General features: G+C 49.6%; 1 protein-coding gene across 5 annotated transcripts in view; it reads right to left on the reverse strand.

Annotated features, from left to right (window-relative positions):
- TNIK (TRAF2 and NCK interacting kinase) overlaps nucleotides 1–14879 on the reverse strand; it is a 140720-nt gene that overhangs the window by 54062 nt on the left and 71779 nt on the right. For all 5 annotated transcript variants that reach the window (XM_068692625.1, XM_068692621.1, XM_068692624.1 and 2 more), the window contains exons 5-7: nucleotides 9165–9275; nucleotides 6869–6959; nucleotides 5368–5498 (exon numbers count right to left, since the gene is read on the reverse strand). In XM_068692625.1, coding sequence (XP_068548726.1) covers nucleotides 5368–5498; nucleotides 6869–6959; nucleotides 9165–9275 — 333 coding nt within the window. The remainder of the gene's footprint in view (nucleotides 1–5367; nucleotides 5499–6868; nucleotides 6960–9164; nucleotides 9276–14879) is intronic.

Below are 14879 nucleotides of genomic sequence, written 5' to 3' on the forward strand. Positions count from 1 at the left end.
CTCTTTTCTCTGCCAGCCCCCAGACCCGCAGCACAGGAGCTCATCTTTTATGCTCTGCCCGTTTGTTAGGGCTTTAGAGGAGACTCCCAGCCCTGCTGATTATTCCAAGGTTTATTTCAATGCCTTCACAGAGTTTTTGGTGGATGACAAGGCCAACCCCTGCAGCCACTTTGTTGGGCACTGCTCCCAGTGGCCATGGTGGGGATGCTGCCGGAGGAGATGCCAGCATCCCAAATGTCCCTTGTGGCTGTGGCACCCCAAAGAATGAAGCCCCAAATCCCCAGTGAACCAGCAACAAACCACCTTCCTGCTTCATGGATGGAGAAAGTGGCAAGGGGCAAGTGGGGAGACCAGCTCCAAGTGGCCCCACTTCTGGGCAGCGGGCACTGGGCACCACGGCTGCTTCTAGCGGTGCCCATGGGGTGTAAGTGGTGAAATCTCCCCAAAGCAGCACCGGAGCACTTGGCTCAGCGTCACCTGCATGGTTTGGCATGAAATCCTAATGCTGGTTTCCTGTGTGAGGTCTTTGTTGTGTAACAGGTCAAAACCGCAACTTTCACTAAGTATTTTGGTGACAGTTTTATGTACAGCTCGCTCTCAGCACCTTGCCCTCATCTGGAGGTGCTTCTTGGTGCTAGAGAGGTGCCCTCCTACTGCTTGGATGCAGACAGGGATGGGGACACTTGGCCTGCACTGACCGGGACCATCTCCCCGTTCCCAAGAGGCTGAGCTGCCACACAGCATCCCGTGCACAAATCCCTGCTGCCTTCCCAAGCCTTTGGCAGAGCCAAGGCTGAAGCTCACAATTTCATGCCCTGTGACCTGACCATCCAGCTCCAAGGACGCAGTGCAGCGGCCAGGCTTTAATCCCCATCACAGCCACGTCCTGATCCCGGGGGTGTTTTTAGCCCACGGCAGCAATCCGGGTCCTGGACAAGCAGGGCTGTAGGCTCCCTGCTCAAAGCTGGGTGCTACAGAACCGGATTTGTTACAGCGCCGCAGCAAACGGGCTGTCAGGGATAGATTAGAAACATGAAGTATCTTGAGATACCTCAGGACATTCTCTTGAATCATGCACTGCTCGTTAAATACAAGCTTGAAAGCAGCCTTTCGCCAGTGGGAGGAGAAGCGGGCACTTTCATTTACTCGGCTCCCAACCTTCCTCAGCCCACATGGTTGGGTGAGTCTCCTGAATGATTAGTGCACAGAGCGCAGCTATTTGGAAAACTCCTTTGATCGCCCGCTTGCATCCCTTTTCCTTCGGTTTTCTCACTTGCAAACAGGAATATTTATAGCCCCAGCTCCCTGCCAGAAAGCCCCGGCGGGCTTCACTCCTCACCAGGCCACGCTGTAGGAAACCCCAGGTGAGAAAAAGAAACCCCACAGCTACACCTCTCGGGCCGGTAAGGAGCCCCGAAGGGTGGCAGGAGAGGAGGGAGAGGCAGCGTGTGCTCGGGCAAGGGGAAACGAGAACTTTCCTTCACGGCACTGCTGCAACTTGTTTTTTTGGCAGAAGGTGGCTAATTCATTATTTTGGACACCATGTATAGGGCTGCCTAATGATTCATAACTCAGCACCCGATGCGTCGGGAACAGAACCCAGACTAATTTTGGTGCCTTCATCTGAAGCACAGTCCCTGACACATCTCCAGGCCTGGGGGTGGCGGAGGTGCCAGCTGGCACCGCACACCCGGCTAATGCAAAGCCAAGGAGCTTTCTCCTTCCTCTCTCCCCTCTCTGCCACGGACCACGAGCACGGGGCTGCTCTCCCAGCAGGTCTGGTAACGATGGCTTTGTCCCCGCTCCTCCTCTGGCCACAGGTCTCACCGAGCAGGTCTTCTCCCCAAAATGAGCCATGACTTCAGGCTTCTCCGGGAGCCCAGTGTGAAAGCTGTAAGGCTGGAGCCACGGGCAGTGCCGTGCTGAGGGAAGGGGCTTTGCCACAGCAGAACAAGACAAGAAGGGCCAGGGGCGATGGCCAGGGCAGAAGCTGTGGTGCCACAGGGAAGCCCCATGCACGCAGCTGATGTGGCTAAGCTTAAAGAGGTCTTTTGCAGAGTGGCCAAACTACGCAGAAAAACGAGCACCCCCTGAGCAGGTCCGTGTCAGGGGGCAGGACAGACCCTGCCCTCCCCTCTCCCTCTGTCTCCAGTCCTCACATCCCGTTCTGCCTTTGCCCTGCTTTCTGCCATGTCCCTGTGCTCCCTCTTCAATCTTCTCTCCGTGTCAGAGCCGCCCTTTCCAGGCGGCCTCAAGCCTCTAATCCTGCAAATTGGTTCACCCAAGACTGGCTGCTTTTCCCAGCACAAAGCACCGAGAGCTCAGCCAGAGGCAGGGCAGGCACCCCTGGGGACCACAAGCAGCTCCCCATATGCCCCCTCCCAGGGAGCCAACCTGGATTTGCAGTTTCAAGGCATTTTTCCTCCTTTTTGACTCAAGTCTTCCCTTAACAAATGCTGTCCCAGTAGTTCTTGCTACACATCTTCCTACCTGCCTAAAAATCCTCTTCTCCAATCTCATTCGCAGCACTTTCACAGGACAGTCACATCCATTCTTTGTCTCTGCCCAGCTGGGATTTGTGCTGCATACTTAATCATCTCAGTCTTTCCACATGATTCAGTACGCATGACCCCTTCCTTTTGGTTGCCGCTGAACTCCTTCCAAATTCCTAGTGTGTCTTTCCATATTGAGGTGCCCAGCATTATACGCAGGATGCCAAGTGATCTTAAAACTGGAGCAGCGCAGAAAGGGATTATCACCTCCCTAAGTCTCCGAGAGAAAGCAGAAAACTCAGTGGGAAGCACGCATTTTGTGCTGATCTGGAATTCATTTTTTTTTTTCTTTCTGAGTCTGCAAAGCTTTTCAGTCCACCCAGCAACAAGCCGCAGCGCTAATATATTTGTATTGTCTTGACTTGGGAAGGGAAGCAAGCTCTTTTTTTTTTCCTTTTTCCTTTTGATTCTAAGCTTATTGACAAGTTATCTCTAAAGAAAAAAAGGAAGACTGTCTGGGGCAAAAGCCAACAAATAACTTCAGCAGCGTGGGGTTGCTATCTGTTCTTTTTTAAAGTGGTTTATTTTTGTGAGGAGGTATTTACTGCATCCTTCCATAGATTACACGGGCATCTCTTTCTGGCGGAGAAAGCACTGAGATCAGAGGCTTTTTGTCCAGCAGATTAAGCCTGTGAGGATTCCTTTTTTCACCCAATAAGTCTCATCTTTTGTATTCGCTATTTTAAGCCAGTTGGCTAAATCTGAGCATCTGATTTGCATGCCTTTAAAAAATTGCCATTTACATCTTTTTCCCCCCACTTCAAAGCCAGAGCGTCAGGTGCAGGGACACGAGCTGGGGCACAGACTCATGTCCAGCAGCTCCCACATCCCCGCGAGCTCTGAGCACACCCTGCAGTAAGCGTGTCGGCAGCAATCAGCCTTCTGTTTCATGGTCCCAGTCAAGGAAAAACCGTAAATGCCAACTTCAGAGACAAAAGCAGCCAGCCCACTACGAGCATTTGATCCTCAGGGACAACAGAGGCATTCTGCTCCCAACCTTGTGCATCAGCCATCGGCACATTCATTGTCCTCGTTGCTCTGGAAAGAGGAGAAACCTCAGGGATCTGTGAGGGTAGAAAGTTGCCTGTGAAGTTATCACCCTTCCTTGTAAAAAAAATAGGATCACAAACCCACATCCTTCCCAACAACGGGACTTGCAGCTCTCTTTTCCACGACTGGAGCATGGGCTTCAGCCCTGCTACAGAGCACAGCAATCAGGGGAGCTGAGGAAATGCCTGCTTTAATTGGTTAATCAAAGAAAATTAAATAATTGCGGATTAAACTATTTCTACGTGTCCTTATCATTAACAATTTATATAACCCTGAGTCTGAACTGGCACTGGAGAGCTGCTCTCAGGAAAATCATCAGTTCCAAAGTTGACTGATACACTGAAATGGCTGCAATGCTCCTACAAAAAGAGGCTGAGAGAGCTGGGATTGGTCAGTCCAAAGAGAAAAGGATCCGGGGACACCTTACAGTGGCCTGCCAGTGCCTAAAGGGGCCCTGCAGGGAAGCTGGGGGCCCTGCATGACAGGAGGTTGGGACTGGAGGAGCTTTGAGGTCCCTTCTGACCCAAACCAGTCTGATTCTATGAAATACCAAAGCATCTTTTGATACTTTAAAATTCTCTGGGAGGCCAGTAATTGCCCTCCAAATTGTACGGCCATGGGGGGCTGTTGTGCTATTACACTGCAAGGCCCTGCTGTTAAAAAGCAGCTACCTAGCCCCATAACAAAAGGTCACAAAGACCTTTTTAAACATTACTTTGTAAAGCGACCTCTCAGCATGTGCACAAACAGTGGTATAGCCAGCTGCATGTATCTTTCAGCTTCTCCTCCAAAAGCCCAGGTTTTAGTGTTTTTCTCTACTCTCTGGGCCTGCTCAGTGAACCTTAGGGCATTTGCAGTTAGAAAACCGAGTTCTGGACACTTCAAAAAAAAACAGGACAAAAATTAAGGGACGTGCCTATAGATGTGTGTCCAGAAACCTGCACTAAGGCAGAACTGGGATAAAACAGAGTAAGATTTTCTTGCTTTAAACGCCAGCCTTCACTGGGGTTTGAATGGGCAGGTGGGAATCATCTCCCTCCCGCTGACCTGCTATGTGGCACATCGCTCTCTGCCACGTTAGAGTTCGGCAGCAATGTTGTGCTGCCACCGATCCAAAAATAAACTTTAAACAGGCAACAGAGACATGTGAAAAGTAGGTCAGACCCCCGAGTGTCTGATTGTGTGGCATCCTTCAGATCTCCCCGTGAATACCTGCCTGCAGGCCAAAAGATGTGATTTTGCCCTTTCTAAACCTGACCTGACTTCTCTGCAGAATAAATTGAGCAAATACAGCATGTTTGATGGTAGTATTTAAACATTCAGCACTAAAAAGCAGAATAGCAGGTAGGAAGCCTCAGTCTGACACCTTTCTCAGCATGGGGAAATACTTCCTCGCAGAAAATTTTGAGACGTGAGCAGCACAACAAAGATTCGCGTTGGACCTGAATTCACTTCTCAAAATCTAACAGCCAGAAAGCAGGAGGAGACTCCGCTGCCCGTCAATGTACTTTGCAAAGCTGCGAGAATATACCGAATTCCTGACTGCTCGAGTTTATGGTACTAGGGCATAAAATCTGAGATCATACCAAGGTGTTTATGATCACAAACTCTCATCTCAAGCGCTGCTGAGTCAGCCAGCACACAGAGAAGACTGAGTCTCTCAGCTGCTTTAATCCCTTGAGTACCTTATTAGTGAACGTGCTGGACTTTGCAGACTACATCTGCAATGATGTACAAAGGAGTACGACGATGCTTGTTTCAGTACCTTGAAGTCGTAAGTGGCATCAGGGTTTTCATCGCAAGCAATGACCTCCGGGGCCATCCAGTAAGGCGTTCCGATGAAGGTGTTCCTCCTGCCCACCGTTCTGTCCAGCTGGGCGCTGACACCAAAATCCACTGCGGATCAGAAAGACAATGGGGCACCATGAGGTCAGAGACAAACCCGAGCAACGTTCTTCTGGTGAATGTAAAACATTAAAGTACATTAGCGCATAGTCAGGAGAGAAAAATATGGCTGGAGACATTCCTGTTTCATCTCTGCTGAGGTCAACAGATCAACAGAGGTCATCCAAGGATGAATCTGATCATCTGATTTCCAGGTTTCGTAAGAAACCCGATGTCTTTTCCTCCTTGCCAGGAGGCAATGAAAAGAAATCACAGCTCCTCATACTAATGAGGAACAGGGTTAGAAACATGAATAAGCAGGAGCCTTTGTTCTATGCTTTTTCATTTGAATTAAAGCCTGCCAAATGTTTGTAGAAGCCTCATTTTTCTACCTAAATTCTTGCTGCAAACGGCAGAAATGCAAAAGGCTTAAGGAACTGAGGGCTAAGGACAAAGGCCCATAGGGAAATGTCAAGCATAGAGCTGCAAAATGAAGCAAAAACTGATGAAATCAAATCAATGAGAGAATACTCCATGGTCCACTAAGTTCACTTTGCACAACATAATGGTTGGAGATTTGCCCTGGAGAATTTCCCCTTGGAGGGGAATCTTCACCAGCATAAAGCCAAACGAGCTGGTGGTGCCATCTGTTAAGCTGGGTTTTTATTCTGCTGTGAAGAGGGAGGAGAGACATGGTAAAACAAGGTTTCCACCTCACTTTCCCAGTGTAAGGGATCTTTCATCACTAGCATAAATTAAAGCGCACAAAGACAGCTTTAATAACATGGGTGCTGGACAACTGAGGATATCAGCACATCATCTGTGCTGATCTGCTGTCATCCGTACGAGCTCCATGCGGATGACGGGTCGTCTCAAGGGTGACTAACACTGCATACCAAATTGAGAGTAGTTCTTGCAAATGAGGCTCTCTCCCACAGGTTGCCTTGGAAAACAAATCTGGATTATGTCACACTAAATTGATTTGATTACAGTCCTGGAGGACACTTCCACAAAGCAATGGGGAAACGGGCTTTGAGAACATCCAGGGATGCACACAGGCAAATTTTCAACCTGGGGCATGAAAAAATGGTCATGATTGCTCAACCCCTATCTGATGGCAGAGTTGCTCAAGCCACCTCTGTAACAGAAACGCCACTGAAAAAAGATCTTTGCATGCAGAACTTGGTCATCAATCACTGTCAGTTTATTGCATGGCACTTGATCAACGCCCAAGGTCATGTTATTGAGGGTGGCACAAGAAAAAACACACAGTAGCTCTTAGGATCTAACCCATTTCTCCAAGTCATTTACTGGCTTTACCAATTTTTTCTTCTCTCCAGCAAGCCTACTTGCAATTTCCAAGAGTTCTAACCCACTCTTACCTAGTTTAACTTCTGCATTTTCTGTCAGCAATACATTCTGTCCCTTAATGTCTCGATGAATTACTTTGTGCTGGTGTAGATGACTCAAGCCCTAGAGAATTCAGAAAAAGGTTAGAGGAATCCAAGTTCAAAGCATGTCATTTTCTGACGTTCCTCCTCAACCAATTATGGCCCAGAAATGAAAGATTCCCAGCTGGAGTTAAGCACCTGAGAACACTTATTTATCGTGTGCTGAAAATCCTGCCCTGTGTTACACGCTGGGAGGACATCCCCAGCAAGTGCAGTGCCCACGGGCTGCCTCTGTGTGCTGCAGTGGGTGCTCTCTGTCGCAGGGGACAGGGGCTGTCAGCTCTACAGGGATTAAAACCAACCTTTCAGTTTCTGCAGGAACCCATATTAACCCAAATTCCTTCGTATTTCTAGACGTAATTTTCCCCATGTGCTTCCTTGCCTTAGGGAGCCATTTGTGTAGCAGAAATAACAGAATGTTTTTGCCTCCTTTCTGTATTACCATCATCCAGAAACCCAAAAACCAATTCTCTTTCTTATATCGGTCCAATAAATGGGGCTCCAATATAGAGGAAAGCTTCTATCAAAAAAGCTACCATGCAAATAACAATATTATAACTTGTACATATCCCTAATAGAGATATAGCTCAAATTAAAAGCCCGTCTCAAAGGCTAAAGGTAAATGAGCTTTTCTGTTGTGCTTTTTTATTAGCTCATTAATTTCTTTTTGCAACCTACTTTTTTATTTCATTCATTTATTATTTCAGTTCCAAAGTAACATCCACCTATATTGCCAGCTTAATAAAATATGGATTTCTTTAAAAACTAATTTTGCATTAGGTTTACGTTTCACATTAAACATTCATATTTGAGGAAGAAAATAATTCCTGCTATCACTGCTGGTAGTTATTAGTCAGTTTTTGCTCGTTACCTTGGGACAACACTGTGGAACAGATTAGATCTGTAGAGGAGCCCTGCTGCACTCAATTTTTAGCCACGTTATGCCCAGTTAGAGGCTCCTTCGTGCACTGGAGGCAAAGCAAAACTTTCACTGGATTTCCACAAATCCTTCCCCAGGGCAGGGCCACGTCTCACAACAGGCCCCCAACTTCCGAAAGAAGAACGAGCCACGGGGCTTGCAGCAAAGGTGGGAATCTTTTACGCCCTGAAACACTATTTTTACGACCTGAAAGCCTCTGCAGACCTCCCAGCCTGCAGGTCACCAACCACTGACTCGTCGCGTGGCCACAGCGGAGCGGAGCTTGCACTTTGCAGGGTCTAAAAGTGAGCGGTGACACTTGATGGTGGCCCTGGGACATGACTCAGTGGTTAGGTTGTGACTCACTACCAGCAGCTATTTTAAGAAGTAGGCCCACAGAGCTCATACATTTAAAATAAGCCCGTGCAACTGTGGTTTCCTGACACTGGAAGAAATGTCCGTGCAGCAACTGATCAGCTACAGCGCCAGCTCCTTCTGCGCATCAGACTGGTGGTGTCGGCGCTGATGGTGGCATCCAGGGTCAAAAGAGAAACGCTGTGTCACCCCTGGGCAGCAGCAGGAGCCTCAGAAACCGTGTCAGAGACAGCCTGACGAGCTGTCAGAGCAGTCATTTCGTCTCATTTTCTTTGAATGGCTCTTCCACTGCTTTCTTCACGTGTCTGATATTTCTGTCTTCTCCTGAACAAAATCTCACTTTGTGGAGCTCTAGATTTTAATGTCGGGGCAGCCTTTACAATCACATAATCTGACCTCATTTGCAGAAAATGAAAGCAAGCCTTTGCTGGAGGTGCCACCTCCCAGTATGTGAAACTCCAGCGTGGCCCATTTTGAGACATTCCAATCAAACATTTATCTTGCAGGTATAAAAGCTGCAGCATCCTCATTAAAGCCGGAGACACGTGGATTTAATAAAGCACGCGGTGCTTTTTAATCATGCAGACTCTTTCCACAGATTTTATTAGTCCTCACCTTTCCGTTAATTGAAAATATAATTCTATTGTAAATAAATCTTTGCCCTATTAATATTAAAGGAAATTATATTTTTGTTGAAGGAGAAAAGAGGGTTAAAAGTCAGGGAGCTAAGAGAGCTAAAGGGCATTAACTAGCGCTTATTCATTATGCATCATACAAGCACATGAATCATTCATGCCTACCGGCACCGAAGCAGCTCCAGTCCATGGCAGCGCGGCAGCCACGGAGCCTCAGGAGCCAAGGGCTCCACGTGTCCCCTGAGAACCAAGTGCAACACTCCACCAGCATGGCATTTAGCTCCCTGCGGACACATACCCGTAAAATCTCTCTGCAGATGTAGGCAATCCACTCCTCCTTCAAAGTGTTCCCCTTCGTGTTCTTGATGAGGTCGGTGACGGAGCCCGCACCGCAGAACTCCATCACCAGCTGCCAAAAGAAGCAGAAGGGCAATTAGCACAATTAGCCTGAGAGCATCCTCTGGGCTCCTGACCCGAGGGTAAAACCCTGCCATCGCAGCTGCGGGGCCGTGGCGGTGCTACGCAGAGCCACCACCATGTAACCCCAACCCTATCAACCTTTATTCCCCGTGGCTTCGGTTAAGAGAGGGAACAACAAAAGGCTGGGAGGCTGGAAAGGCACGGTGCTCTCCACGAGGACAGGAACAAGACGCAGCAGTCACTTCAATGCTGAAAAGCAGCAGAGGCAATCGGAAGCCTTGAAATCTCAGCTCCGGCTCTTGCATGCCCTACTTTGTGCTTACGATCTATCACCAGTCTCTCGTATAAACAGCAAGACGAGCAAGACTCTGCCTCTTGCATTTAAACTTTTCAACCCTGAAAACGTGAAAGCAATGTGACATGTTTGAAAGCTTCCCACAACCTTAAGAACCAGATGGATTTTTCAACTTTTTCTAGCAGCAGATCCCTGCCTTTGACCACCTTTTCAAGCAGACACCTTTCTGGAGGCAAAGCTGGCTGTGCGGGCTCCCCGGGGACCACCGGAGTCCTCCTGCGCAGGCTGCTTCAGATCAGGCTGGGCACCACCATCTGTCCCACTGACAAAGCTTCCTAATGTCAAATACAGGAATACAAGAATCTAACCCAGGCCCAAGCCTAATCTTGTCATTGAGCAACTGGGAAATAAAACACACAAAAATAGCCCCGGATGCGAGTCTGCCTCCCAGGGCCATCACAGCGTGTGCAGGAGACATCACGGTGCCTGGGAACACGAGCCCAGCGCGGATATACAGCAAACCTCCTCCAAGACCTGACCATGTGCTTCTCCCAAAGTGAAATCACGCTTTCCAATCAGATCAGCTTGTCTGCTAAACGGTGTTTGCTCTCCTTACAAGCCATGCCTCGCCAGGTTCCTCCTTGGGCATGTTTCAGGCTCCGCACCGCATGGCAGTGAGCGTTTTCCCAGCAAGTGACATCGCGTCATTAAACGCATGGGCCAAGAGAAAGACACAACAAAAGGTTTACTCCCAACCAAATTGCTCAAACACGGCGATTAAAAAATTGTCATAAATAAACAAGGACAAAATTCAGGCAGCACTGCCATAAACCTGCCGAATCAACAAAACGCTTGAGCAGAACATACCCTAGCTGGCTGAGAGGCCGCTTCGACCATGCTCCTATCTTTAGTTTTGATATTAAATTTCCTTTCTCTTCCTAAAACAAGAGCTGAAAGATTCCTCGCATGTCCCTGTTATGTCAGGAAACTGGCTTCACGAAGCAGAGGCGTGACTGGCCAGGCTCTGCCCCGTGCACAGGCAAGGCTGCAGCGCCTGCAGCCGTCCCACCCAGCCGCGGGAGAGCAGCAGTCAGGCTGGATCACCCGACTTGGCTCCAGCCCTGGCTCACTAATTACTCCCTGATTGGGGATTAATGGAACAACTCGTTTCAAAGTCGCTTTTCCTGTCTTTTCTCCTTTTGGCTGACTGACACCCGGGGAATATCAGTACCTGCACGTGTTTCTGATTACGCGAGCACTCGGGATACCGCCGCAGCAAATCCTGAAAGGAAATCCCTGGATGGCTGCCCCAGCCAAAAACTCCTTCCAACCCCACAGGCTGACCTCTCCCTGCAGCACTCGATGGTCCCTCACCACGGGAATTCAGCCACAGCTTCTCAGCACTGAGGGCTTGCAGCAAGAGGCCTTGCTGGCTGGAAAGGACGGGGGCGGTCGGGTAATAATTTTAAGGATCACTGCACCTCTGTCTTCTCCCTCTGCAGCCAGACGGGCTCACTCACACCGCCCCTGCTTGTCTGCACTCCTCAGAGCTGCGGACGAGGAAGGGCACGGCACGCTGTGTATTGCAATCACAACACTTAAGGGAAGATGGAACAAACACCATTAAAGTAGCCAGTGCATCCATTAATCTGCCAGATTAGCTTTCTGGAGCTGGCAACTCACTCGCTCCTCCGTCCTCTCCCTCATTTCCACAGAGGTGAGATGAATTTTGCACCAGGAGGTGAATAATGCGGCTGCCTGCTGCTGTATCCGAAATCTGCAATCGTGAAATCTCGGAGAGATTAAAGCAAGAGACAAAGGGAAAAAGGATCCCAGGGGGAGGGTTTCCAGCTCAGCTTGTTAAGAGCTGCACGGTCCCACAACGCCCCTAGGAAAGCACCCAGCAGCAGCGGGCAGCGCCAGCACCTCCTGGACCAGCTGGGCAGGGAGTTGCTCCCAGCAAGGCACTTCAGCAAGCTCTGCTCTGGGAGATAGAGCTGCAGAAAGACAATGGGGCTGTCAGCGCATCCCCATCCGCAATGGCAAGCTGGCAGGCACCGGCCTGAACAATCACCATGTCCAGAAGTTTTGTAGGAATGAGGGAAGCTGGAAGGAATCCCCTGGCACTGCTGGGTCACTGCTGGGCACCCACGAGCTGGACTCAGGGATCCCTGTGGGTGCCTGGCAGCTCAGGACAGCCTGGGATTTTCTGATCCTCGAATTTCTGCTGATCCTCAGGACGGATGCTACTGAAGACCCAGTTATGGTTCATACCACACAGCCTCCAAAGACAGAAAATTCGGAAGAAGAGAAAGGAGTCACGCCACTGGGCAAGGCGAGACTTTGCCCACAAGAACAGTAACTGCACATTAGAGCAGATACAGAAAGGAGCAATATGATGATCAGGGCATCTTCAGAATGACTTCAGAATTATTTAAGCAACAAGGCAGATCGTGGCACAGGATCACTGCACAAACACCTCATGGGTATATTCAGGTAGGAAACCAACAAACAGCCTTCCAGGAGAACAGACAAGGGAACAGAAGTTCCAGCTGATTTTAGGACTGAATAGTACACACGTAGGAAAGGCTTCAAATGCTGCCCCTACACAGGTGCTGTCTCACCAGCCCCATGTCTCCAGGTGAGAGCTCTGCCCAGCACATGCTTGCATCGTTAGCAATCTTCTTACAGGATGGAGTCATGATGGGGTAAGACAATAAACCTGAAACGCAGATTGCATCTTTATTAACCATAATTAAAAATTATCATCAAGATGGGATAAAGGTAATATCATCTTCTGAAATTTAATCTGCCAGCCGTTTATTGAGGAAGTATTTTTGAACACAGTTCATTTAGCGTCTGCTTGGCTCTTCGCATCAGAGTGACAGCCAAATTCATAGGCGAGGCAAAATCAGAAGCAGCAGCTGTAAATCTCTGGGTCTGTTGGATCACTCAGGGAGCCTGCACAGCTCTGAACCCAGCCGCCACCATCTCCCTGCTGGGATCGTCCACAAAGACCTCTGCTCCTGTTGCCACTGCACGTCACCCCACAGGGCTCCAACCCGAGCTTCTCCAGTACCTAACGCCCAGCCCAGTTAATGTCAGACAGCTCCAGCCTCTCCAGAGGGCCCCACAGAAGTCATCCTGATCCATTGCTCTGCAAGCCCGTTCCTTCTGTGTTCCTTCTCACCCCACCACCAATCTGGGTTTCCTTTTTTTAAGTCAGTGAAAACAATCACACAAGTCCCCTGGGCTAAGCGCTGCTGGGTGCAGAACTGGGTGTGATGCAGCCTCATATGCCCCAGCCACAAAAGCTTCCCACCTCACCCCACAGTAGGCTCCTTTGTAAAAAGTTCTCCTTCCCCACACCTCGTGGCAGTGACAGAGCCAATGCCGGAGCACTGAGATGCAGAAACCCTGACCTCGCAGCTCAGCAGAAAACCCGGTTAAAATATTCCTCACGGGTTAAAATATTCCTCAGAAAAAAGCACCCCTGTTACGCACGCTGAGCTAAGCAGGAGCGGGCTGCATGCCCAGCACGGCCCCACCACGCCGCGGTGCTCTCCCCCTGACAGCAGCAGCTCTCGCCCATCTCTGTCGCTGATAACGTGCCTGGCTTTGAGGGCAGACAAGCAAATCCTGTCCCTCGGGGAGCCGGAGGGCAGCCACGCGTCCTGAGTCAGCTGAACGCTTCGGGATGGCAGGGGAAGGAGCTGGGCGCGTGGTCTTGTGTTTGCAACATCTGCACGGACCCATCAGCCCAGTTCCTTTTCCTGAGGGAGCTGCCCCAGATCAACCACTGCAGAGGATGACGTGGGTGGCCGTCCCCCTGCCAGGACGCCCAGTGCCACCAGCAGCTACGCCGAAGCCTGCCTGGTAGCAGCTTTTTTTTCCCTTTTCATGACAAATCCACCTCCCGGTGACAGCGAGGTTGCCATGGAAGCGACCCATCAGCAGCAGCACCGCTGGCCCTGGGGACCGCCGGGCTCTGCCCTGGGCTGTCACCAGCAGCAGCAGAGCCCGACACGGCTCTGGGATGAGCAGGGACAAGGTAACGAGCTCCTCGCCATCCCCTGGGCCATTTCTCCCATTTCTACAGCCCACCCTCCCCTTGCACTGCCAAGCAACACCTTATCCACGATGGGAACGAGATCTTGGGTTTGTTTTTAATGTTCCATAAAGGCTGTCCCTATGACCTTCACTTCCTTTTTTCTTTCCTTTTTTTTTTTTTAAACGACCGTATCAGATTTTCAGATTTTTTTTTCTTTTTTTTTTTTTTTTAACTGCCGTATCAGATTTGCGATACACATCTCTATTGTTGTCTGGCACAATGCGCCCTGCGCGGCTCTCTAATTTCAGGCAAACTCACTCGGTTTCTGAGCTCGTCTTTCAGGGCGAGTGGCTGCTCCATTCAGGAGCAGCCGCACCAAGAGCCCTGCTCATCACCAAGGCACGCGGCAGAAGCGCTGACAATACTTCATGTCAGGAGCCCGCTGCGTTTCGGCGAGATCTTAATCTCCACTGAAAGAGCGCTCTGTTTTTTATTTCCGTATCAGCCTCCCGAATGTCGATAAAAAGAATTACTTGGGCATTATCAGAAACCGCTTTATTTCAACAAAGGGCCAATGAAAAATAAACAAGCCTTTATCTGCTCCGCAAGACTGATAGAGTTCGCACGAGTCCTAATTCAATCAGATGCTGAACCAACAGCTATTTAACACAGCGACACCAGCGCTCCTCTGCTCCGCAGCCAGGGAGCTGCCTCGTGAACGCCTCCGCCAGCCCAGCACCACGCACGGGCTGAGCTCTCGCATGCCAGCACTGCTCAGAGCAAGGGGAGCAGCTCCTGCAATGGTTTCTTTGTTAGCCCCCTAAGAAAGGCTGCAGGATCTGAGCTGACAGGTAGATGCTCGGAGAGGAAATCCCGATTCTCTCATCTGGGCAAATCAGTTTAAAAAGATGATTTTTATTAACATTTGCATACGCCAAGAGCTCTCGGAACTGGGGCTGAATTAAAAAAAAACATTTCCCTGCTCAGGCTGTGTTAACCCCAGACCCAGGCAGCAGGAAGGGGCTGCACCCCTGCGCACAGGGGCCGGGCACAGCCCGGGCAGTGCCTGGCTGTCTGTTCAGGCTTTTGGCATGCACTCAGTGCTTTTTTTTTTCCTCCAAGCACTCCAGCAGCACAAGGGGAAATGCTGTGGGTTGGTTTTCTTTTTTTTTTTTTTCCCTTCTTTTCTTTCTTTTTTCTTTTTTTTCTTTTTTTTTTTTGACACCGATTATAAAACAGCTAAAGCC

The sequence above is a fragment of the Anas acuta genome, chromosome 9 (assembly GCF_963932015.1).
Source record: "Anas acuta chromosome 9, bAnaAcu1.1, whole genome shotgun sequence".
NCBI classification, from domain to species: Eukaryota; Metazoa; Chordata; class Aves; order Anseriformes; family Anatidae; genus Anas; species Anas acuta.